The sequence below is a fragment of the Magnolia sinica genome, chromosome 11 (assembly GCF_029962835.1).
Source record: "Magnolia sinica isolate HGM2019 chromosome 11, MsV1, whole genome shotgun sequence".
NCBI classification, from domain to species: Eukaryota; Viridiplantae; Streptophyta; class Magnoliopsida; order Magnoliales; family Magnoliaceae; genus Magnolia; species Magnolia sinica.
In genome coordinates this window covers 80,792,038-80,817,459 of record NC_080583.1, presented here as the reverse complement: position 1 = coordinate 80,817,459, position 25,422 = coordinate 80,792,038, and the positions used below count along the sequence as shown (strand labels likewise).

The 25,422-nt window shown below is 42.1% G+C and overlaps 1 protein-coding gene across 5 annotated transcripts; it reads left to right on the top strand.

Annotated features, from left to right (window-relative positions):
• Window positions 1-4,580: 4,580 nt before the first annotated feature.
• Window positions 4,581-16,075, top strand: LOC131219479 (alpha-1,6-mannosyl-glycoprotein 2-beta-N-acetylglucosaminyltransferase). Of its 5 annotated transcripts, XR_009158217.1 has the most exons (4): window positions 4,581-4,918; window positions 5,166-6,842; window positions 6,962-7,057; window positions 15,750-16,075. XR_009158217.1 is itself a non-coding variant. In XM_058214638.1 (3 exons), exon 2 carries the CDS (start codon window positions 5,516-5,518, stop codon window positions 6,815-6,817), a length of 1,302 nt encoding a protein of 433 aa, XP_058070621.1. In that variant the 5' UTR covers window positions 4,581-4,918; window positions 5,166-5,515; the 3' UTR covers window positions 6,818-6,842; window positions 9,114-9,478. The 5 variants fall into 5 exon arrangements, 4 of the variants coding, with proteins under 4 accessions (XP_058070621.1, XP_058070620.1, XP_058070618.1 ...); XM_058214638.1 differs by lacking the exons at window positions 6,962-7,057; window positions 15,750-16,075 and adding an exon at window positions 9,114-9,478; XM_058214637.1 differs by lacking the exon at window positions 6,962-7,057 and having other exon boundaries at window positions 4,590-4,817.
• Window positions 16,076-25,422: the final 9,347 nt, after the last annotated feature.

The following is a 25,422-nucleotide window of genomic DNA, read 5'->3' as shown; positions in this document are numbered from 1 at the left end:
CGACCACCAGGACGTCACACGTACGTAAGCATTAGGTGATGCTTTGTGGTCGTTAGCAGCACGGATGGATTGTACGGGACGCGGATTGGCTACTCCCCCGGACACCAGCCCTGGGGCTGGTGGTCGGTGCTCTGTGGGCCCCACCATGACGTGTGTTTCATCCATTCCGTTCATCCATTTTTAAATATCATTTTATAGTTTGATCCCAAACATTAGAGGTATATAAATCTCAGGTGAACCACACCACATGAAAACAATAGTGGTTGGATATCCATCATTAAAATCCTCCAAAGGCCTATTGTACTGTTTATTTGACATATAATATTTTGATTAGGTCATACAGGCCCATACGAAGGGAAGAAACAAAAATCATCTTGATCCAAAACTTTTATGGCCACAAAATATTTTTTTAACGGTCGATGCTCATTAAACACTGTTTCATGTAATGTGGTCCACCTAAGATTGGGATATACCTCATTTTTGGTCTCATATCGTAAAATGATCCGGAAAAATAGATAGACAGCATGAATGAAACACATACATGATGGTGGGTCCCACGGAGCACCGACCACCAGCAATTGGCTGGTGTCAGGGGGAGTAGCCAATCCTCGTCCTGAAAGCACATCTTGGTGTACGGACAATCCCTACCGTCCAATTGGCACATATGCCTATTTATCACGATCATTAATTGATAGGCCATGTCTTGCATGAGCAATACCCAAAAAAATTCTAACTGGATTCAATATTTCTTTGTGGATCTTTGACTGCAGGTTGTGTTTCCACCGTTGATTTGAGCCTTTTGAAGTAATCAGGCCGTGCCATAGATCTGGCCCATCGACAGGCCTAGCTTTCAGTTGGATGATGAGTACTATTCTGGCTATGGCCCTTTCAAGAAGCATCTCCTATCGTTGTTAGAAAATTGATTATAAAGGTAACAGTAATAGCATGTGGGACTGCACGGTTAGTTCATGATACACGTGAAGCATGGCATACGTGCGCAAGATCGGGTCGTTCATCAGGTAGGACACATGATAAGAATTATCTGGGTGAAATCAGACGGCTAAACTTATAATGCCGGACAATTGCAACAGAAAATGGATAGTTGGTATATTCAATGAACATGCATATCCTTCCTGATGAGTGGAATGGACTTTAAATTAAAATTTTATTTTCGGTTTAGGATATTAAAACGTTATTAGCTACATGATGAACGGTTCGGATCTCGCACATGTGTTCCATGTTGGCATATTTGCCGCGAAGATCCCGTCCATCTCACGTGAGCTAGCGTTCCGCCAAGTAATACAGTTGAGGAAAGGAGCTGCTGTGTGCATCTTTTACCATTTCTTAAATGGTGGTGATTCACTCACTGTGGAAGAGGCACGCATGTACATAAATCTAGACCATCGAAAGTGTGGGACCCACTCTGGATAGATCACAGCCCCCAAACATTATACTTATAGCTTGACCCGATCAATCCAACGGTGTCCACGTACCCAAACGCAATACATGGATGTCCATGTCCATATCCAGGCGTCCTTATTTTAATGAATTGTCCGGACATTCCGAGACACCCCTTGCTTCCGTACGGAAGGGCGGCATTTTCTAGATCCGGTCTGTTAATCAGAGGGACCCTACCCAAGATGGGACGCGGTTAGGCTAGTGACGCTCCCATCAGCCATCTGGTTAGTGGTCGGTGCTATGTGGACTCCACCATGATGTATGTGTTTTATCCACGCCTTCCATCCGTTTTGAAAGATAATTTTAGCGCTTGATCCCAAAAATGAGGTAGATCTAAATATTATGTGGACCACACCATGGGAAAACAGTAATGATTGAATGTCCACCATTAAAAACCTCCTAGGGCCCACTGTAATGGTTATTTGACAGATAACTTGTTGATTAGGTCATATAGACTTGGATGAAGGGATAAAAAAATATATCAGTTTGATCCAAAACTTTTGTGGCTTCAATAAGTTTTTAATGGTGGGTGTTCAATCAACACTGTGCGGTCCATTTGAGATTTGGATCAATCTCATTTTTGGGCTCATGGTATAAAATGATATGGAAGAATGGGTGAACGGCATGGATGGAAAAATTACATCATGGTGGGCCCACAGAGCACCGACCACTAGCCATTGGCTAGTAGTGGCAGGGTCAGTAGCCAATCCGCTTCTCCCAGGTTGCTATCCTGAGAATCATACCGATCTGGTGATCCCATCCGTTCGATGACAGTAAAAATATATCCAACCAATAGTTGCATTCAATGGGAGAAAGTGCACTGACCTCGTCCAATGGCTGTGATCTTTTTGGGGCAAGACTCATCGGGAGCGGATTCCGTCCGGACGGGGTAACACGGAGTTCAGTCCGGCAGTGACCGTGGGGCCTACCTTGATCTATGTATTGTATATCCATTCCGTCCATCCGTATTTTCGAGCTCATTTTATGGAAATTTTCAGAAAATAAAGCATATTTACATCTCAGTTGGACCACACCACAGTAAACAGTGTTGATTAAACTCTCACCATTAAAAATTTGTTGTGGGCTAAAAATGTTCTGGATCTAGCTGAAATTTGTCATGTCCCTTAATCTATGTCTGTGTGACCTTATCAACAGGTTAGATGGCAAATAAATATTACAGTGGGCCCTAGGAAGTTTTTAATGTTGTCCGTTCAATTACTACTATTTCATGTCGTGTTGTCCACGTAAGATTTCGATATGCTTCAATTTTCGGCTCATAACCTAAAATGATCAGTAAAAATGGATGGACGGCGTGGATATAAAATACATACATCAAGCTGGGCCATGGGCTGACAGAACCCTCGGTACTGTGCTTGACAACTCAGTCACATAAAGAGAGGCCCGCATATTCAACTCGCTTGAGATGGAGTCAGGGATAACACGTGCAACATCTGGACGGTTGCTAGTGCTCCATACGATCATGATGTGGCCCAAAAAATCAGACCTTTACCGTCTACACAAAATATGGACCGTTGGACAGTTTTTCTAACGGACGAAGTGCACCGAGAGCCACGTGGATGTAGTTTTCATAAGATCCACTCCGTACATCAGGTACGGTGCCTCATTTTCACTTTGCATGAAAAAACTCATGACGATCGAAAACTCAAGTAGGCCACAAACTAGTTAAAATGGGATGGGATGCCCACCACTAATTTTGTGTAGGGCCCACCACGGCTTTTATATGAACGAATTAGCACAAAAAAAACACAGTATTAAAGAACTCTGATGGGGAAATACTACCTGAATTTATGAATTTTTAAGTAATGTTTTGTGAAGTGGCCCACCTGAGTGTTGAATCAGCCTCAACTTTTGGATCATGGGTTAAAAAAGGGTGATTCACCTGATGGACGGGGTGGATTTTACGCAGGTCATGTATTTTGGCAGGATGGTTTTCAATGGTGGACGTTTTGGTATGTGGGCCCCACATAACTTCCGCTTAAAGGAACTTGGTGCAGACGGTGGGAGCGGATTAGGTGAGACCCCGGACTTACCCAAGACGGTGCGGCCCTTACCGTGGGCCCACGTTGATGTATTTATTTTTGTATCTACGCCGTCCATCCGTTTTATTAGATCATTTTAGAGTATTATATAAAAAATGAATCAGATTCAATTATCAGGTGGACCATACCATAGGAAACAGTTGTGATGGAAGGCCTGTCATTAAAAACTTCTTAGGGCGCACCTTAATGTTTTCGCAGAGTTTATTTTCCATCCAATCTGTTGACGAGGTCACATAATCCTAGATGAAGGTAAAAAAGAAATATAAGTTTGATCCAAAACTTTTATGGGCCATTAATGGTCAATCAAACTCTTTCTTATGGTATGGTCAACCTGATAATTGGATTTCTTTCAATTTTGGGATAATTCCATAAAATTATCTGAAAAAACGGATGGACGGCGTGGATGCAGAATACATACATCAATGTGGGCCTCACGGTGAGGGCCGAACCGTCTTTAGTAACTCCGGGTGAGAAGGATTGCGTACCGAGTAACTCATTACTCATTAGGCTTACTGAGCAAACTGTGTAGGCCCCACCGTGATGTATGTATCTTATCCAATCTGTCCATCCATTTTACCAGATAATTTTACGGTATTACACTAAAATAGAAGAATATCCAAATATCAAGTGGACCACACCACAAGAAATAGTGTGAATTGAATGTCTACCGTTGTAAAATTCTCGTGGGCAACAGAAGTTTTAAATCAAGCTGATATTAGTGTTTTCCCTTCATCTATTTCTTCCTGGTCTTATGAACAGTTTAGATGACAAATAAACATCAAGATAGGCCTTCTGAAGGTTTCAACGGTGGAAATCATTATTACCACTGTTTTCTATGGTGGGGTCCAATTTAGATTTTTATATACTTCAATTTTGGTATCAACGGCTAAAATGATCTGGAAAAACGGATGGACGGCGTGGATAAAGACATACATTTACGGTGGGCCCAACATAGTTTACTCAGTACGATAAAAGCGTACTAGCTACTCAGCGCCGAGTCTGGGGTCTCACCTAATCCGCTCTCGTAGGGGCGGGTGGGTAGAGGCAATTCCCGTCCGTTTATCCCTACGAGAGGAATGGTCTCGATATAATCCACGTGTGCTGCGAGTATCATTCGTCGCGAGTTTTTATCATTCAATGCTCATGATAGCCGGAACCGAATCTTCCACGCTTTCTAGAGAAAGGACAGAGAGAAATCCAGTCTTCATCGCGACTTCTAAGAAACCAATCCTTTGAAGGAATCAATCCTCGACTTTGAAGATTTCATGCCACAGATTTCCGTATCAAATCAATTTCGAGGTTGTTGCTTCTTTTTCCGACTTTCTAGGCCTTGATTACTGCTGTAGAAACCTACTTGGGTTTGCAGATTTCAATCTCTGCTTCTCGATTTTGGAAGAAAGGTAGGATTTTGTGACTTGGGTTTTCTTCATTTGAATCCATAGGTTCTGAAATTCTTCTTTTGATATATGGTTTTGGAGGTTTTTATATCTATTTCTAATACTTGATTTTGGAAGTAAGAATGGATTTTTAGACGTGGGTTTTGTTCATTTGAATCTATAGATGTGGAAATTCTTCTCTTGATGGATGGTTTTGGAGGTTTTTGGATCAGTTCCTAAGTGGAATTTTCTTTTTGTTTACATATTGCAGTATCTAGTCCTTTGATTTCTGAAGAAAGATTGGATTCTGAGATAGGGTTTTGTTCATTTGAATCCATAAATGCTGAATTCGTTCTCTACGGATGGTTTTGGAGATTTTTGGATCGGTTCGATATTAAAATACTAAAGCAGGTGTTCCTAGACTTATCTGCAAACTGGTTTTGTTCATTTCAGTCCATGGATGCTGAAATTCTTCCCTTGATAGATGGAATTGAAAGTTTTTGAATCTATTCCTAGGCGGGGGTTCTGCAATTTTGTAGTTTATCTGAGGTGGGATTTGTTTTCTTGACATAATTGATGCTATAACAGGTGGTTTTTGAGGTTTTTGAGCGTTTAGTCTTCATGGGTTTCTACCGGAAATCCCGCGGTAAAGATGCCGGATTCCGCCGTATGCTCCCCCTGGTTTTGGCTGTCCTGTTTGGGACCTTGGTTCTGGTTTACCTCCTTAGAACAAACACACTCTCCCGTCTTATAGTCCGTTCTCCAGATGAAGTCGATGAAAGTTTTGTCTCTAACTATAACACTGTTTTCTTGGGCTCTAGAGAGAAACCTGAATTCCCGAAACAGACAGAGTTGTCGGTTTTGTTAGAGAAACGGAATCAATTGCCGTCCCGAAACTTGGATCTTTTCCCAAATTTAAAGAAAGATCATATTAAGATTGTTTTATACGTACATAACCGGCCTCAGTATCTTCAAGTGGTTGTCGATAGTCTGTCTAAGGTAGAGGGGATTGGTGAAACGTTGCTGATCGTTAGCCACGATGGGTACTTTGAAGAAATGAATAAAATCATTGAGAGCATCAGGTTCTGCCAAGTGAAACAGATATTTGCACCGTACTCGCCACATCTTTTTCCTGACAGCTTTCCTGGTGTTTCGCCAGGTGACTGTCAGGAAAAAGACAATCTGTCGGTGAAAAATTGCAAAGGGAATGCGGATCAATACGGTCACCATCGGTCTCCGAAGATTGTATCATTGAAGCATCACTGGTGGTGGATGATGAATACAGTGTGGGACGGTTTGGATGAGATGCGGAGGCACATGGGCCATGTCCTTTTCATAGAGGAAGATCATTTCATCTTTCCTAATGCATATAGGAGTCTCCAGCTGCTTACGGGCCTGAAGGAGAAGAAGTGTTCTGATTGCTATGCGGCGAATTTGGCACCTTCTGATGTAACTTCTAAGGGAGAAGGATGGGACAGGTTGATTGCAGAGAAGATCGGGAATGTCGGTTATGCTTTTAACAGGACAGTTTGGAGGAAGATCCATGCGAGGGCCAAAGAGTTCTGCTCTTTCGACGATTACAATTGGGATATAACGATGTGGGCAACTGTCTATCCATCGTGGGGAACTCCTGTTTACACGCTGAGAGGGCCTAGGAGAAGCGCAGCTCATTTTGGGAAATGTGGTTTGCATCAGGGGCAGGAGAGCGGTACTTGCATCGATAACGGTCAGGTGAATGTTGGAATGGAAGAGGTCGACAAGGTTGTTAACATCAGACCGGATTGGGATGTCCATGTGATCAGGCGGCAAGCTGGCTATCAAGGTGGATTTAAAGGTTGGGGAGGCTGGGGCGATGAGAGGGACCGGAAGCTGTGCTTGGATTTTGCGGATATGTATCACGTTGCAGACAAGTCAGCCAACTGAAGAGTCGAGTTTGCGCATCTCCAAGGTAGATGAACATTCTTTACTGTCTCCTCATTGTATCAATTTCTTTATAATAGCCAAAGCATACCTTTTCTTTTCTTTTGCATTTTAAAGAAATTATAGTTATTTTTCTACTACCTTGAGGATTTTCTACAATGTATCTTCTAGTTGGTGCATCAAATGTTGCATTGCGTCCCACCTGGACCCTGGACCATGCTCTCTTGTCAGCTGGCTTGCAAGCTGAGTTACGTTTTAGTTGAAATATAATAGGTACATTGCGCTAATATGGAACTAGTCAATTTTGACTAGCACATGTCTGAGATCATTGGGCCCCACCCCATATGTCCCATACATGGCATTGATATTTGGTATGGGCCATATGGATGCATGAAGCAGGAGTAGTGGTATTAGTAGATTCTATTACATGGTGAGGAAAGATGAATCATAACTTGGGGGAGTTCTTTTAAGTGGTTTACAATCATAAAGTGATCTTATTAGGCTAAAATGTTTTGTTTCTTTATGGCTAGCTTGGTTCCTTGGTAGTTCTTTGGTTTTTTACATTGATGGCTATATACATTTCTCTCTATATGTGGCACATTTTGCTTTTCTGGTTGTCATTGCCCTTTGATCATTCTATGTGGTCAAGGTGCATCTACACCATATAGAAGTAGCGGGCGACAATTTTACCCCCACAATTAGTTCTATGAGAGGACGGAATTTTGAATATTCAAAGGAGATGGGGAGATATTTAAAGAAGGATAGGGGTATTTTTGTAATTTGGAGGCATGTGCTTGCAAACGACCCTCTCTGTGTGGAGCCCGCATTGTTCTCTGTAAGTATATCCCTGCATGTTCTCAGTGCATGTAGCCTGCAACTTGTCTCTCTCTCTCTCTGTGTAACCCATAGCCTCGCTTTCTGCAGCAAGTAGCAGTCTCTCTCGGCATGTAGCCTGCAGCTTATCTCTCTTTTTGCGTATAGCCTACATCCTTCCCTCCCATGGATATCTCCCTGCTCCCTTCCCTCTCCATGTGCATTGCACATGCCATACTCCTTGCACATAGAAAAAGGGTCCTCTCTTTGTAGCCAAAATTCAAAGAAACTTAATATACATATTTGGATTAAAATCTTTGAGGCGCAGGCAGTAAGTCCTCACTTGTGTTCTGCTAGCACAAGCATTCCCACGTGTTTGCTTTCATGTTTTCTGGTTGCATAATTGCATTTGATGGAATTGGTGATATCTCTTCATGGCATTCTACTAGCTCTTGCTGAAGGATATGCATATTGCTACCCCCACCCCCCCAGTTTAGTTGCTTTCATCTTTACTTGCATGTTGTGCGGATGTGTTTGACTTAATGCAATCCGGTTATCAAATCTATGAGGCCTTGAGCTCGATACTTGAATCGCAAGAATGTATGAGCACACACCCATAAGAATGTTGAAGTGGAGAGGAAGAAGCAAAACATTATTGAATTGACGCTTAGAAATACTTAAGCAAAAACTCAATAAAACTTGGAAAATGTGGAATGCCTTCCCTCCTAGATCAATGTTCCTTTATTGTAAATGGAATAGGATAAAATCCCTACGAAGTTTTAATTGAGATCCCTCAATTATTAAATTGATTTTAAATTAATCTAATCTATATCTAATATAACAACAAGCCTAAAAGTAGTAAAAGCAAATCTAGAAAACAATCCTCAAATCCTTCAAAGAATCAACAACTGTATCTTCAAACTGAGCCCCTCTTTTCTAGTAAATGGTAGTCACTGACATTTAACGCCCAAAACTAGCAACAAACAGCCCAAATTGAGCACATGTTGGGCCTCATGGCATGCCTTGGGCCTTCGTCAATTCTACTGTCATATGCATGCTTTAGGCTGTATTTTAGAAGGCACTGAAATGAGCGGATACTGCCCAATTTTCATGGTGTCTACCGGCATTTGAAAGGCATTGTTTGGAAAATGCAGATAGCAAAAGGATGGACTTTTTGTTTGTCAAACTGGCCCAAAATTGCAAATGAGTGATCATAGTGGCCATTTGGGGGGATGGCCATTCTGCTCGACTGGAATTTAGTAATATCCACACGCAGCCTTCATGTTTGTGCTGAGATTTCATGTGTTTATTTCTATATGTTGTGTATTGGGGTCAGATTCTCTCCTGTTTACATGCTATACATCAAGAAAGTTGTACTTTACATCTTTCCATGCATGTATGTGCATGTACCTTGTTTTTTAAGGAGTCTACCAAGGCATTTTGCATTGTGTCTGTTGATATGTTAGTATGCCTATATTTCAATCAGATACAAGCATGTATGTGATCAAGAGTGCACTTGCATACTATTGATGGGCTTGTTTACTTATCGAGGATAGGACCATAGATCGAAATGATTGGCAAAACAGGGTTCTAGAGCTGACCAGCCAGGACAAGACTGATGATATTGACGTACATTGTACGTGTTGGCTCCTGTGATTCTGGCAAGTTTGCTCTTTCAGTTAGGCAACATGCTGCCTTACAACTACGAGGTGCCTAAGAATATCAAATACCTGCTCCAACAATTGCATTGGTATCCAAAAAACTTCATCGAGTAAAGGGCCGTGATTCAATGAGGGGGTCCTCATGTGAGGGAGTGGAATACATGTCAGAGATCCAGTCCATTTATCAGGTAGTGCATTCATCAAGTTATCCACACATGTACATTGATTTTGGACTGTTGGGCTTTTTCTTTTCTAACTGCCCATTTATCTCATTGAAATTTGACCATCCTGATCAGTGGACCAACATTATTTTCAGTCCATGGCACGTTTGTGGTGTTCCCTACCTGAAGAATGGCCTGGATCTCTGACACGCCTGCCGTCCACCTGGATCTCTAACACATGTTCTGCCACCTCATATGAGGGACCCCTCATTGAATCACACCCCTCATCTCTGGGGTGCTATGATAATGCACTTCTAATCAGTTTTTTTTTTTTTTTCTCTGGAAGTCTTATACCGTGTAAATTATTCATAACTCATATTTATTTTCTGTTGGTTTATCGTGAGCTCGTATTTTCTAATTGAATCCTACTTATTAGGTGGCCATTCCATGGTTTTGGTTGAAATGGCACATACCTTCATTTTAAGATGAAGATATTTTTCAAAAGTTTATGGCAAAAAGGTTACTTGGCCTTGGTTTTTTGTTCTCTCAGTTAGGGTGTAGTGAAAGGGGGAAGCAAGGGTCTTTCTTTTCCCTTTGGAATGGCTTTGGGTTGCCATCAAGGTGGAAAACTGGAAATGAGAGTTGGGTGTTTTATTTATTTTTTAATCTTTTTCATTTTCCTTAGTTATATGATGCAGAGGAGAAAAAAAGGAAAGCTAATGATTGTTTGCTTCTGCTTTCTTCCTCTTGTGAGAAACCATGATTTCTCTTGGATCTTCATATTTCTAATAAGTATCTCTTCTTTGTTAGTGAATTCATTTGTCAGTTTCTCCCTGTTGATGTTGTCATGTTGCAACAAGGTTCTTAAATCCTGTGAGTTGTTCCTATTTGTTATCTCGATCTTTGCTAAGCCCACCCATGTACGCACCAAACATGTGCCGACATGGCACGGAGGTGTGAGATCCAATCCATGCATTAGAGGGGAACCACTACATATATACCTTGGCTCAAGAATCAGGTCGGCCGAAATTTATAAATAAATGTACAGCTATGAAAAAGTCGGTGAAAGTTTTCTAATGTGTTCATCTCTTTCCAATATTGTGGCCTACCTGATGAATGGTCCACCTTCATTTTTGGGCAAGAACATTTACATGGTGAAACCCACCGATGAATGGACCGCCTTCATTTTTGGGCATGAACATTTACATGGTGAAACCCACCGATGAATGGACCGCCTTCATTTTTGGGCATGAACATTTACATGGTGAAACCCACCTGATGAATGGATTGGATATTGCACTGGTGTGCCACCCTGGCACATGTGGTGGCAAGTGCATGAGCTGCCATGTACACGCGTGTGGGATTAGCAAAGCTCTTCTTATCTCCATACATGCTCAAATCTACTCTGAACTAGGATAACTAGATACTATAAATGCTTGGAGTATGGTTTCATATCTGATATTGGTGCCAGAACCGGATGTTGCATAGATACTTGTAAGATGCAATTTAAATTGTATCTTAGTGTGGATTGAGTACCATTATTTGTTAAGTTTTAGCAATTTTTTTGTTATGTTAATCATAAGATGTGATGCTCATATCCATATTCGGGACCTAAATTGATGGGAATTGGTCTTAGATAGTGGGTCTCTCCCCCTTTGGGTCAATTGAAGTTCAATATGGATGGACTTGAATGTGTAACCATAGGGGTGCAACGTGGGCAGGTTGGGTTGGGTTGAAGGTCAACCCGAGCCCAACCGGACCTCAAGACGATACGACCCGCAACCCAACTTAAGGTCCAACCCGAGGTGTCCAACCTAAACCCAACCTGAGTTCTTCTGTACTCAACGCCAATGTTTTAAATAGCGAATAGTGTGTAAGGTTCACCCTCTAAAGCGTGAGGAGTAAAGCTACACAGCATGTAGCATAAGCTATACACTACTCGATTTTTAATCAAGGTCGTGCTTGGTTGCACCAATTTTATGATGTTTTGCACCAAATCGTGCTTATTAATAATGAAATTTAACAAAATTTCATGATATTTAGTGCAACGAAATGCAACCTAAAGTAATAGGAAAGGGCAATGATCTAGTATAGAAGTAAAGAAAGAGCAACAAAATTGATTCAATACTGTTCCTTATATTATTTTACTAAAAGCATTGAAAAAATTTACTAATTTTTATTAAAAATAGAAAAATGTAACAAATCATTGAAAAGGCTAATTGATTTTATTGTTATACTGAAAAATAACTTGTAATGTAAGCTACGTAGTATGTATGGTAGTCTATGTAGCGTTTATGGAAATTATCATTTTGCATAGGTACACGCGACTTAGGCTATTTTCACAAGCAACATAGCATTTAGGCTAAGCTACATGCTACATAGCATAAGCTATTGAAAACACTACTGAACCCTAAACCGACCCGGCACAACCCGATCCAAAAGCATGTGATTATTTCCAATCCAACCTGAATTTGCTCAAACTGAACCCAATCAGATTTTTCCTCCAAACCTAACAAACCCGACAACCCAATCGAAACTTGGTTTGTGTCCCGAACCCAGGTTTCAGCCCTAAACCTAAGTCCTCTGATGAGCATGGTTTCATCAAGTTTTACATTCTCCAAGATGAGCGACTTTGGATTGTCAAACAGAGCTGAATTGTTGGCTGTCCAGATGGGTGGGAGTTTGTTGATTGGATTAGCAGTTTATTGATGGTAGAAGGGGAATCTTGAAATGCAATGGGTTGAGCTTCTGAAAAATGCTATCCCCCTTGGGACCCTTTGTATTTAATAGCTTAAGGCTGTGTTTCTGTTCTATGGAGAGTCGTTTCCATCAGATTTCCACAGAGCCCAATGGTATTCCCCATCTGTTGGCTACATGGTTAAAAAACCCAAAAACACAAGTTGTATGTTCAGCCAGTTGGGTCGACACAAAGACTTGGATGGGTCTTTACTCGAATTGATTCAGTATGGTATTTGATTAATTACATCTCAAGTCCAACATGTTGGACCACAAGTTGCATTCCACCCAGCAGATTACTTCTGACATTTGATGTGCGTGTGGCATCTTGGTCCTACCATGAGGATCGCCTTATGCAAAAATCAGCCACATCAACTCGTTGAGTGGACCACAGTTGTATTTTGCTATTTATCAACTCTAGATATTGTTTCCTATGGTGTGGCTCCCCTGATGAGTAGATGGGGCTGATTTTTGCACTAGGTGATCCTCACGAGCAAACCTATTGTGAGGGTTGGATGTTGCATGTACTTAATAGGCTGGAAGTTACCTGCAGGGTGGACTGTAAGTTGTTGTCCAACCAGTTGGACTTGAGACCTCAATTGTTTTTAGGGGAGTAAGAAATATTTGAAATGTTTAGCTGTAAAGGAAAGATAAAATAGCTACAAGGACATAATGAGAGCAGCTTGCGTGGGTGCTGGTTGGAAGTTTTCTCATGTAGGTGAAGGCTGTTTGGTCGATTTGTGTTGTTTTCTTTTTGACAAAGAATTGTTTCCAATCAGTGACTCGGTGCAAGACTGCAAGTCGTTGTGAGTCACCCGAGTCATCAATGTAGAAACTGAGTTGCGCATCTTATTGAGTTCCCCTGTGACTTGGCTCGAAATCCTGTTGAGTTGAGATGACTTGGGCATGTTTCCAGTCGAGTCACCTATATTTAGAATCATACTTTGCTAAGGGTTCATTCACCAAGTGCTTATCCCTATTCATATTTGTATCTAGGCTTCATAGATGGTGATGCTTGTTTCTCTTTATCTTGGCATGATGTAGATCCCGAAGTGCTTTTTTCGGGTTGAGCTCAAATCATTTCCTGGTTTTCATGTCCTCTTGGAACCCAAATGCATGGGACTTCACAGGCATAACAACCAAAATCTGCTACGGTAAGTCTCACGTAGTGGGTTCTAGATGGTTCTTGTTCTAACCCTTCAATGCCATGGTTATGTTATCATAAAGTGAATCAACATTAGGTAAGTTCACCGGGCATTCGAAGACAATTGCAACTTTTGGTGCATAGATGTATCTGCATTTGACGGACTTGAATCCTCCAATGAATCGTATTGATGCCAACCAATAGCTAAGGATCTTAAGGAGCAAAGCATAGTGTATATGAACCTAAATTAAGAAAACTATATCATGGTAAGTATCGTTAGTATCATTAGACAAGGTCTCTCAGCACTCTTAGGAAAACTGGTAATGCCGTTCTAATATCCTCATGTAGTCTGTTGAATTGAACTGGGAGTTGTAAGCTCTTTGCAATGATGATTTTTCAGCTGTGGCCTCTTCTTCTCATGCCTTCCAAATACAACATTTGAGTTTTCATTCTCTAAGGGAGGTACCATATATTCTTGAATAGTCTCATCGTTCCATTATTCAACCGTTTCATTTTACTGAGCTGTACATTAGCCAAATTAGTCAACATTATATGTTTTGATGCAGCAATATGATGTTGTCTGTAACAAGTATTATTATTATTATTATTATTATTATTATATTTTTATTTTTATTTTTGGGGGGGGGGGGGGGGGGGGTGTGTGGGTGGAGTCGAAGACTCCGACAAGTCTTTACTTGACTCGACATGTAATAATTGTTATAAATATATTACGTAGTTGTATAAGGATTAAAAAGTAAAAAAGAAAAAGAAAAAAAAAAACCAACCAGCACTGTTTGGCATGTTGGTTAGAGATGTTGTTACTTCTGAAAGTTTGAATCCTCCCTTCTATTTTTTTTTTTTAAAAAAAAAAAGCTTTTCAAGCGAGTGACTCAGTCTGAGTCATTGTGCGTCATGTGAAGTTGACCGAGTCACTGTCATAATTGAGTTTCATGGTGACTTGGATCAAGATATCATCTACTTGAGTTTACTCTGCCGAGTTTCAAGTTGAGTCACCGTGTTTTACAGCGATGATCAGAAATGGGCTGGATTGGTATTGATCTGGTACCTTTCTCACAAAGAAACAGGAGAGACGATTCCCCTCAATATATTACTCAATCCTAAGATCGAAACATATGTGGCCTTGGTTGAATGTTTGTACAGTGCTGTTTGGGTTCAGTTGCTACAAATGAGAACCATGGTTCGGTTATTCAAACTGTTGATCTGATGTGTCTCACCACAGATGGCCTGTGTACCAGAAATCCCCGCATTGGAGAAGTCCCAACCCTTCAATGGGTGATGAAAAAAAACATAATGCATGTTCATATTCAATGATGAAAAGGCTCAACAGTCTGTGGCTAGGTGGGTCCTTACTCTTACTCTGGTGGTAGACTCTCAGGAGTTTCAACACCTGGTCAAGGGTTCGAGTACCCATAGGTGGTGAAATCCCACTACAGTGTGTGTGTGCATGTGTAAAAAAAAAAAAAACATGAAAAAAAAAGTCTGTGGCTAGGATCTTTCAATCTGGAAGATTTTCAGTGTATGGGCTATCCACTTCCTGACCCATCAGACCAACATTTTTTCAATCACCTAATCATGGGCCCCGGTTGTACACGATGAAAAGCTTGAACGTACTGTACAAACAAATTGGCATTTTTTTTAGTTTGTGTCAATTGAGTAATGCATATGTTGGCATGTGTGGGACCCTTTCGGGGACTTCGAAAGGTGCATTTCCATTAGCCTGATAGGAAGTTGTGTTTTTGCTGGTCTTTGGATGCTGTCGACTACTGTGCAACTTGGGTCGGGTCGGTTTGGGTTGAAAGTCAACTCAAGCATGACCTGACCTCAAGATGACCCAACCCACAATCGACCCGACTCAACCCAAATAAATGTGATTATTCTCAACCTGACCTAATCCGACCTGAATTTGGCCAACCCGACCCCAACTCGATTACAAATCAGGTTGGAGTCTCCCAACCCAAGGATGATGACAAACTAGTGGAACTCACTCGAGTTGGGTGTCAGGTTTGGGTTGACCTGAACCCAAGTTGCAGCCTTACCTTTGACTCCTGGCGACAGACAAGAACATACAGTAGCAGACATTTAGCTTATTGGCATTAGAAGCTAGATCATTATTCTTCTAAATATGGTTGATCTTTGAACAGACAAGGTGGCCAAGGCATGGTTGTGCTTAGTCTCCATGCATAACGTATGGCGGATTCCGAAAACACTTTTCAGTCTCTGTTGAGGATGGGATCTTGAAATTGATTATCTATATCAAGACTTGTGGCCCTTGATTTTTTTTTATTTTTATTTTTTAAAAAAAAAATTATGTTGGAATAAAATTTCTAGTCATTCACCAAAAACAAGTATGTCATTGTAATTTCTATGTGGCTTATAGTTGCATGACTCTTTTCCTTCAGGTGCTATCAAATTTGGGTGCAGGGTAGGGAAGCGTCTGTTTCATGTGGGAGCAGAAAACCTTGGTGGAACGAATCCATGAGCATGTTTTCAGTTGAAACTTGGATAAGCACGTTGGCATCGTTGGCTATCGCTTTTTATACTTGGGCTGTGCTTCCAGATGGTGAACGGGTTTTAGTTGCCAGAATCTTCTACTTGGTGCAGTATGGAAAAATAGCTGCTTTGATACTGGTGTCATAGTTGCATGCGTGGTCTATTTTTTGCATGCCACCCGGCCTTCTGATCACATAATTCCTAGAAGAACAGTCCATTTAAGTGGCTTATTTTAGATCTTTTGTTGTTTTTTGTGGTTGGAGCTGCTTGCTGATGCTCAATACAGCCACATTTCTATCTATACACAGAAGCTAACCAACCTGGTTGTTGGAGAACACACGTGGGAAAGAAACTGACTATTGCAATGAGTAGAGAATGGGGAGGTTGTCTTCACTACAATCTGGAGGCCCACTGTGATGTGTGTATGACATCTAATCCATCCATCCATCCATCATGTGCGCTCCCTAATATTCATGTCAGTACCCAAGAATCAACCTGATCTGAAGCTCAGGTGGGCCACAACTTTTAAAATCATACCTAAAACCTCTGAAATCATGTGGTATGGCCCACCTGAGTTCTGGAATGGACTGGTTTTTGGGTGCTGATAGACATCACCAAGTTCTGTGGGGCCCACCATGATGTGTTATATCTACACTGTCCATCCATTTTGTGAGATCATTTTAGGGCATGGGCTAAAAAATGAGGCAGATGCGACCACACCACATAAAAGCAGTTTTGGCAATGAGGTCCACGGTTGAAACCTTCTTAGGGCACACTATGATGCGTATTTGCCATCCAACCAGTTCATAAGGTCATACAGACCTGGACGAAGGGAAAACACAAATATCAGCTAGATCCAAAACTTGTGTGGCCCCCCAAGAAGTTTTCAATATTAGATGTTTAATCTCCCTGCTCTCTGTGGTGTGGTCCACTTGAGCTTTGGATCTGCCTCATTTTTTGGGCGATGTCTTAAAATGATCTCGTAAAATGGATGGACGGTGTGCATATAACACATACATCATGATGGGCCCCACAAAACTTGGGGACTTTAACATACCACCGATGCAGGTGGTGTGTGGGGCACAACACGCAATCGGCATCCCAAGAGCTGTACATGAGTCGATCCGGTCCAAGCTCAGCCATTAGCTAACCCTAGCTCAAACTTGGTTCAGCTCGGTCAGTGGCTTGGCCAGTTCGAGTCGAGTTCGAGTCTGTGCGACATTTTCTCAAACACTTGAATGCATCTTCAAATTCTCACATAATGCAAAACAGTAAAAACTCTTAACAGGTATTTCATCAAACACTTGGTAAGCAAAATCAAAATCAAGATATGGAATAGTTCTGCGATGTAAATTTTTTTAGTAGCTTGTTTTGTATTCATTCCTTCCTTGCCACAACTGATACTGTGGAGAATGTACACACCCTGAAACAATAGCTCGGTGAGTCATTTCATCGAACACCTAGTGAGCAGCATCAATATCAAAATAACCAAGTCACCGAGCTGATTTGATCACAGTCGATATGAGTTGAGGTTCGATCCGAGTCGAGTTGAGCTCGGGCAAGCTCGAACTCGGATTGAAAAATTTTTTGAGCTCGAAAAAGCAGCTCGACTCAGTCCGAATCCAATTTCGAACCGGGGCAAGTCGTGCGAGCTAACCGAGCTAACTCGACTCGTGTACAGCTCTACATATATAGACTCGGCTTTATTTTATGCTGACTTTTCACTTGTGTATATAGCATCCGGGCCATTCAAAGGGTGGGCTGCATCAAGATCACCTCGGACAAAATCTGAGATGGTCCAATCAGCATGTGGGGCACACCACCCAAATCAATGTGCAGCCAATGGTCTGACTCAACGTATGTGTGTAGCTCACCTGAAGAGCACATTGTTCCAATTTTCTCTACGGGTGATCTTCATGGTGTGGCCCACCCTTTTCACGGCTCGGATGTTCATTAAAGTGACACGTAAGCAGAAATGAAGACTATCAAAGTGTAGGGTTGCAGGTGATTGTCTGAAGACAAAATTACCACTGTAGACGTTTACCTTTTATGTGGTAATTTTTTGTGAACGGCCGAGAACTTATGTCATGAAAGTAGATTTTTCAAGTACAAAAAGAAAGTTTTAGATGAAAATACTCCTGGTTTTCGGGTAAAAGTAGTTTAAAAATTAGGTGCATTTTCATCTTTAATGGTTTGTCCGTACATGTAGGAGTCTTGGTAAGGTAGATTTTGTTCGAGTCCAAAAGCAAAAGGTGGATGGAAAGTCGCGTCTATAGTAAAAAATTACCTGACTTGTCTGAATATGTAACTAAGGACTTGAATCAGTAATCCATATAATACAGAATTGTTTAGTCACCAGAGCCCAATGGCAGAATTGGTGGGCCCCACTCAATTTTTATTTTGGCCTATGAAATTGTAACATCCTGGATTTTCACTGTTTTGGATTTTCAAAAATCCTTAAAATTTTTTATTATTAATTAACTTATAATATTACTTAATGACTATTAGCACTCAATGATAGTTTAAACACAGGTAGAACTAGTAAAGAGCCGCACAAGTCCATGTAATCAATCGTATGAAGCCAACGAATCCACCCGATCACCTGAACATTAAGTTTAACCCCATAATTCACTCACAGGGGGCCCAAATCTAACCGACTCATCGCTAATAAATCAAGACAATTATAACTAAATTAAAGATCCAACCGAAACCGAGTCAAAAAAGGCCCGCATCTTGGCTAATAGACCAAATGAACCCCATTACTCTTTTAGCCTAAAATCGACGGTTTAGAGTGATCATGACTAAATCTCCACTTCCACTAGTTATAAATAGGTCACCTTATAAATACAGTTAATCCAAACCCTAATCAGTGCCCACGAAAAAGTTCAATACATAATTCATTCCAGAAATGCTCCGATTCTCCAAATAAGCTCTGGACCGCTCGTTGGTGGGCCACTAGTTCCAAAACTATAGAATAATGTCCATCCTACTGGGCTTGACGCCCATCACGGGAGTTGGACCGGAGTACTGTCCAGAACCGCTCAACTTGAGCCGAATGATGAGTGCATGAGAAGTGCAAATACCCTAAAGGAAGAAGCTGAAACTTAAGTGAATTGGGTCGTCCACTCTTATGCAAAGTTGAGGATTTCGGACCGTCAGTTTACGACCAAAATTTACCCATGGAGTAAGGATATTTCCTTTCTCATATCCGTATAGCCGCAGTCTCGATTGACTATCAGTGACCGTTGAATAGACTTCTAATCATATCTGTCGATCGACGCATCCAAATGGCGGGCCGATCATGTTCATACGTAGATCATCATTAGGGCTAACTTTCCTACGGTGTATATCAATATGCACACCCCATAGTGGGCTCTAAAGCTTAAAATGACCCTCTCATAAGTCTAGTATAGTAAAAATCCAACACTTAGGGCCATTTCCACCAAATCTGGCATTATAAAAGGGCCTCATTTGGGCACCCCCTCTCCCCATACGATTTTGCCCTAGAAGAGAGAGGAGAGAAAGGGGAGAAGAGAAAGAAGAGAAAAAGAGAGGAAGAAGAGAGTGAAGGAGGGTGTTGTTGATGGTGGGACCCAAGGAAGCTCAACCCCACAACTCCCTACATCTTCTCCAAGAAGAATCCCTCATTCACAACCACCCTTTTCTCTCCGTTAATCATCTAGGTAAGATCCATCACCCATTTTCGTTGAAACCCACGTGATTGAGAAGAGATTTGCTTGGGTTTCTAACATGTAAATGTTGTTTTAGGGATTCCGGTTGATTGACCCAAAATTCCTCATTTCTAGGTCGTTTTCCAAGTCTTCAACAATCCATAGGTGCGGACTATTATCCTTGGGTGGCCTAGCACCAATTATAGTAGGAGTTTAATGATTTTGTTTGCTTGGGATATTGTATGGAAGAATCTAGAGTAACATAGGAATGGTATGTTGTTGGAATTGTATGGAATTGCATGTTTAATTCTCCTTGATGTTAATCTTTCCTCTCATGATCTAGTATATGGATGATTACATGCTCATGTTTATTTGATTTCTTTGTCTCATATGTGTTGCTTTATGGTGCGTATGATTCACTACTCTTGTGTATTTGATCCCTTGAGTTGTAGGAAGTGCCTAACTTCCTCCCTAATCCACACCATTCACATGCACTTTGTTCATGTTGTTGTAGCATGCTTGTTAGGAATAATTGAACCGTATGTTGTGATGTATGTAAACATGGTACTATTATGCTAGTTGGTAATCTTGATGGTTGGTATACTATGAAGTAACATTGGACCCTTAGGTTGGTCGGAACATGAGAAGAGACGGTAGTTCCATTGGTAGGACTATGTTAGGGCTAAATCCGTGGGTGTGGGTGGGTGTGTACGGGCGGCAGTAGTTCGACTACATAGGTCCCTTGTACCCAATGTCATTCGTCGCATGCTCGCCTTACTCATGCGGTTTAACCCATTTATTGTCCAACCTTGTTTGTTAACCCTGTTTGCTCACATATGTATGGAACCTGGAACACCCTACAACCATTGTAGCCCATCATTAGCCAGATTGAAATTGATCCACCGTCTCGTGAGCGGGGCATAGTGGAATGGGACACTGTGTCCGAGCTGTCGGCCTACGCTGGGGTGACGTGCCTCCCTGTAGTGACTGCGAGCGATCCCTTTCTCTCGGCACTCCCTGTGTGCTTGAAGTTGGGGATGGGGAACCCAATGGGATCACGGATCGTGGGGTCTTAGCCTCACACGTTGGGGGGTCTTGGCCTCGTAACTCGTTCAGGGCATTTGATATGTGGGGTGTATCAGATTCCCCAATCTGCTGGATGAAAGGACTTAACTAAGAACTCGACTAACATTATCACATTATATCATATTAGCTAGGGTGGTGACTCGGCAGTCGAGGTCGCTCTGGGGGAGTGTTGGTCATACGCGATCGTTAGATGGTGTCGCTCGAGGGAGAGTTGTTGTAACATCCTGAATTTTCACTGTTTTGGATTTTCAAAAATCCATCAATTTTTATTTTTTTTAATTTTATTTAATTAACCTAATATTACTTAATAACCATTAACACTCAATGCTAGTTTATACAGGGGTGGTACGAGTAAAGAGTCGCACCAGTCCGATTAATCAGCCGTAGGAAGCCAATGAATTCGCCCGATCACTTGAACATCAGGTGTAGTATAACGTCCCGCCCAACCAGAACAGTGTCCTGGGCGTTCACGTAGGATTTGTCACAGGACCATTCATTTAAGACACTCATAGTGAGGTATCATAAATAAATTAGACCAAGATTAACTCAATGGAATAGACCAGACGAGCCTTGATAGAACCTGGTGCAGGCCTCCAAGCCAGATGGCCGTTTACACTTAGCGACAGCCCGTGCAGGCTATACCGCGATATGAGAAGGTCAGAAAATTATAAAAATTTAAGGGAGCATAGATCTCACTGGGCTTGGGGACCATCGCGAATCACGGACCCAGTGGACACCCAGAAGTGGAATCTAGCACTTGCCAGATGCGCCCCACCAATGCCAAAATTGGAATCTGGCACGTGTAAATAAAAACTGAAATGTAAGACATTTCAGCCGTCGGATTTCTTCATAATTTACAATGAGGGTCTAATGTATTTTTCTATGCCCGTCCGCAAACTCTAGGACCCGATCGTGGCACGGTGACCGTTGATCGCAAATCAGACCCGTGCGACCAAACCTCATATCTGATCATCCCCAAATTTTGCATAGCCCTTCATCGGGCCATGGAGCACTGATCCTATAAGTTTCATAGTCAGAGGACCACCAGAACTGCCCCGGTTATCCAAACAAGCTCTAGACCGCTCGTTGGTGGACTACTGGTTCCAAAACTATAGAATAATGTCCATCTCATTGGGCTTGACGTCCATCGCGGGAATCGGACCTGGGTATGGTCCAGAACCGGTCAACTTGAGCTGAAGGATGAGTGCATGAGAAGTGCAAATACCCTAAATGAATGAGTTGGAACTTAAGTGAATTAAGTTGTTCATTCTTATGCAACGTTGAGGATTTCGAACCGTCGGTTTGCGACCAAACTTTACCCATGAAGTAAGAATATTTCCCTGCTCATATCCGTATAGCCGTGGCCCTGATCGACTATCGGTGACCGTTGAATAGACTTCTTATCATATCTGTCAATCGGTGCATCCAAATGGCGGGCCGATCATATCCATACGTAGATCATCATTAGGGCTAGCTATCCTATGGTGTATATTGACTTGTACACCCCATAGTGGGCCCTTGAAGCTAGAAAGACCTTCTCATAGGTCTAGTATAGTGAAAACCCATCCCTTAGGGCCATTTACACCAAATTTGTGACTATATAAAGGCCTTATTTGGGGCACCCCCTCCCCCATACGAATTTGCCCTAGGGAACAAAGGGAGAGAGGAGAGAAAAAGGAGAAGGAAGAGAGGAAGAAGAGAGTGAAGGTGAGAGTGAAAGTGGACCATAGGCAAGGTGGGACACAAGGGAGTTCAATCTTGCACCTCCCTACCTCTTCTTCAAGGAAGACCCCTCCACTACAACCACAAGAATCATCCGTTGATCATGTAGGTAAAACCTCTCACCCTTTTTTCTTAAAATCCATGTATTGAGAAGAGATTGGCATGGATTTTAACATACAAATGCTTGCTTTAGGGATTCCAGCCGTTCAACTCCAAAAATCCATCTTCCTAGGTCGTCTTTCAAGCCTTCAACAATCCGGAGGTGCGGACTATTACTCTTAGGTGACCTAGCACCAATTTTAATACGAGATTAATGATTTTGATTGTTTGGATGTTATTTTTGAAAGCCTAGGAAATCCTAGGAATTGTATGTTGGTTGAAATGGTATGGATTTATATGTTTGACTCTCTCTCTCATGATGTCGTTTATGTTTCTCCCATGATTCGATGTATGGATGATCATGTAACATCCTTGATTTTCACTGTTTTGGATTTCCAAAAAAATCCATCAATTTTATTTTTATTTTATTTAATTAATATAAATATTACTTAATGACCATTAGCACTCAATGTCAGTTTATACAGGGTGTACCAGTGAAGAACCGCACAAGTCCGGTTAATCATGTAACGTCCTGTCCAACCAGAACAGTGTACTGAGGCGTCCTCGTAGGATTTGCCGCAGGACCGTTCGTTTAAACTACTCATGGTTTGGTGCCATAACTAAATTAAGTTAGGATTAGCCCATTAGAGTAAACCAGTCGGGTTGTGATTGGGCCAAGTGCGGGCCGTCAAGCCAAATGGCCATTTACACTTGGCAGCAGCCCGTGCGGGCTATACCGCAACATAGGAAGGTCAGAAAATTATAAAAATTGAGGGGAGCATAGATCTCACTGGGCTTGGGGACCATCGCGGACCACGGACCCAGTGGACACCCAGAAGTGTAATCTGGCACTTGCCAGATGCGCCCCACCAATGCCAAAATTAGAATCTGGCACGTGTAAATAAAACTGAAATGTAAGACATTTCAGCTGTCAGATTTCTTCATAATTTACGATGAGGGTCTAATGTATTTTTCTACACCTACCCACAAAAATCTGGGTCCCGATCGTGGCACGGTGACCGTTGATCGCGAATCAGACCCGTGTGACCAAACCCCATATCTGATCATCCCCAAATTTTGCATGGCCCTTCATCGGGCCATGGAGCACCTATCCTATAAGTTTCATGGTCAGAGGGCCACCAAAACTACCCCGGTTATCCAAACAAGCTCTAGACCGCTCGTTGGTGGACCACTAGTTCCAAAACTATAGAATAATGTCCATCTCATTGGGCTTGACGTCCATCGCGGGAATTGGACCTGGGTACGGTCCAGAACCGGTCAACTTGAGCCGAAGGACGAGTGCATGAGAAGTGCAAATACCCTAAAGGAATGAGTTGTAACTTAAGTGAATTGAGTCGTCCACTCTTATGCAAAGTTGAGGATTTCGGACCGTCAGTTTGTGACCAAACTTTACACTTGGAGTAAGGATATTTCCCTGCTCATATCCGTATAGCGGCGGCCCTGATCGACTATCGGTGACCGTTGAACAGACTTCTTATCATATCTGTCGATCGGTACATCCAAATGGCGGGCCGATCATATCCATACGTAGATCATCATTAGAGCTAGCTATCCTACGGTGTATATTGACTTGTACACCTCATAGTGGGCCCTAGAGCTTAGAAAAACCCTCTCATAGGTCTAGTATAGTAAAAACCCAACACTTGGGGCCATTGTCACCAAATCTGGCACTATATAAAGGCCTCATTTGGGGCACCCCTCTCCCCATACGAATTTACCCTAGAGAAAGGAAAGAGAAAAGAGAGAAAGGGAGAAGAGGAAGAGGAGAAAGGAGGAGAAAGAGAGAGGAAGAAGAAAGGAAAGGGGTGTGTGGTAGGAGGTAAGGCCCAAGGAAGCTTGGGGCCTTAGAGAAATATCTTTCCTTTCCCATATGCACAACTACAAGTCACTTCTATCCGAATGGGGAGGTAAGCACCTATCATTTTTGGTAATATTTGGGTTTGAGTTAGGAAATACATGAAATCCTAACATGAAAGTGCATTGTCTTAGGATTCCGGCCGATCAACATCGAGTTTGGCACTTCTAGGTCGTTTTTCAAGATCTCAACGATCCATAGGTGCGGACTATTATCCTTAAGTGGCCTAGCACCAATTGTAGTTGGAGTTTAATGATTTTGTGTGCTTGGTATATTGTATGGAAGAATCTAGAAGAACCTAGGAATGATATGTTGTTGGATTGTATGAAATGGCATGTTTAGTTCTCCTTGATGTCAAATCTTGCTTATTATGATCTAGTGTATGGATGATCACATGCTCATGTTTGTTTGATTTTCTTTTCTCTCATATATGTTGCTTCTAGTGTGTATAATTCATTGTTCTTGTGTAATTGATCTCTTGAGGTGTAGGAAGTGCTTGACTTCCTCCCAAATCCACACCACTCACATGCACCTTATACATGTTGTTGTAGTTTGCTTGCTAGGAGTGTTAGAATCATATGTTGAGATGTATGTGAACATGATACTGAATGCTAGATGATATTCTTGATGGTTGGTATGCTATGAGTCACTATTCCTACCCTTGGGTTGATCAGGAACATGAGGAGAGCGAAGGTGGTTCCGTTGGTAGGACCACCTTGAGGCTAAACCCATGAGTTTGGGCGAGTACGTGTGGGCGGCAATAGTTAGGCTACATGGGTCGCTTGTACCCGATGTCGTTCCGCCACATACTTGCCTGGACTCATGCGGTTTAGTCCACTGGCTGACCCACCTAGTTGTTAACCTTGTTTGCTCACATATGTATGGAAACTGAAACACCTCACCACCGTTGTAGCCCATCAGTACCGGATGGAATATTGATCCACAGTCTCGTGAGCCGGGCATGGTGGAATGGGACACTATGTCCGAGCTGTCGGCCTACGCTGGGGTGACGCGCCTCCCCGTAGTGACCGCGAGCGACTCCACATTCAGCACCCCCCATGTGCTTGAAGTCGGGGATGAGGGAAACTTGACGGGGTCAAGGATCGCGGGGTCTCGGCCTCACACATG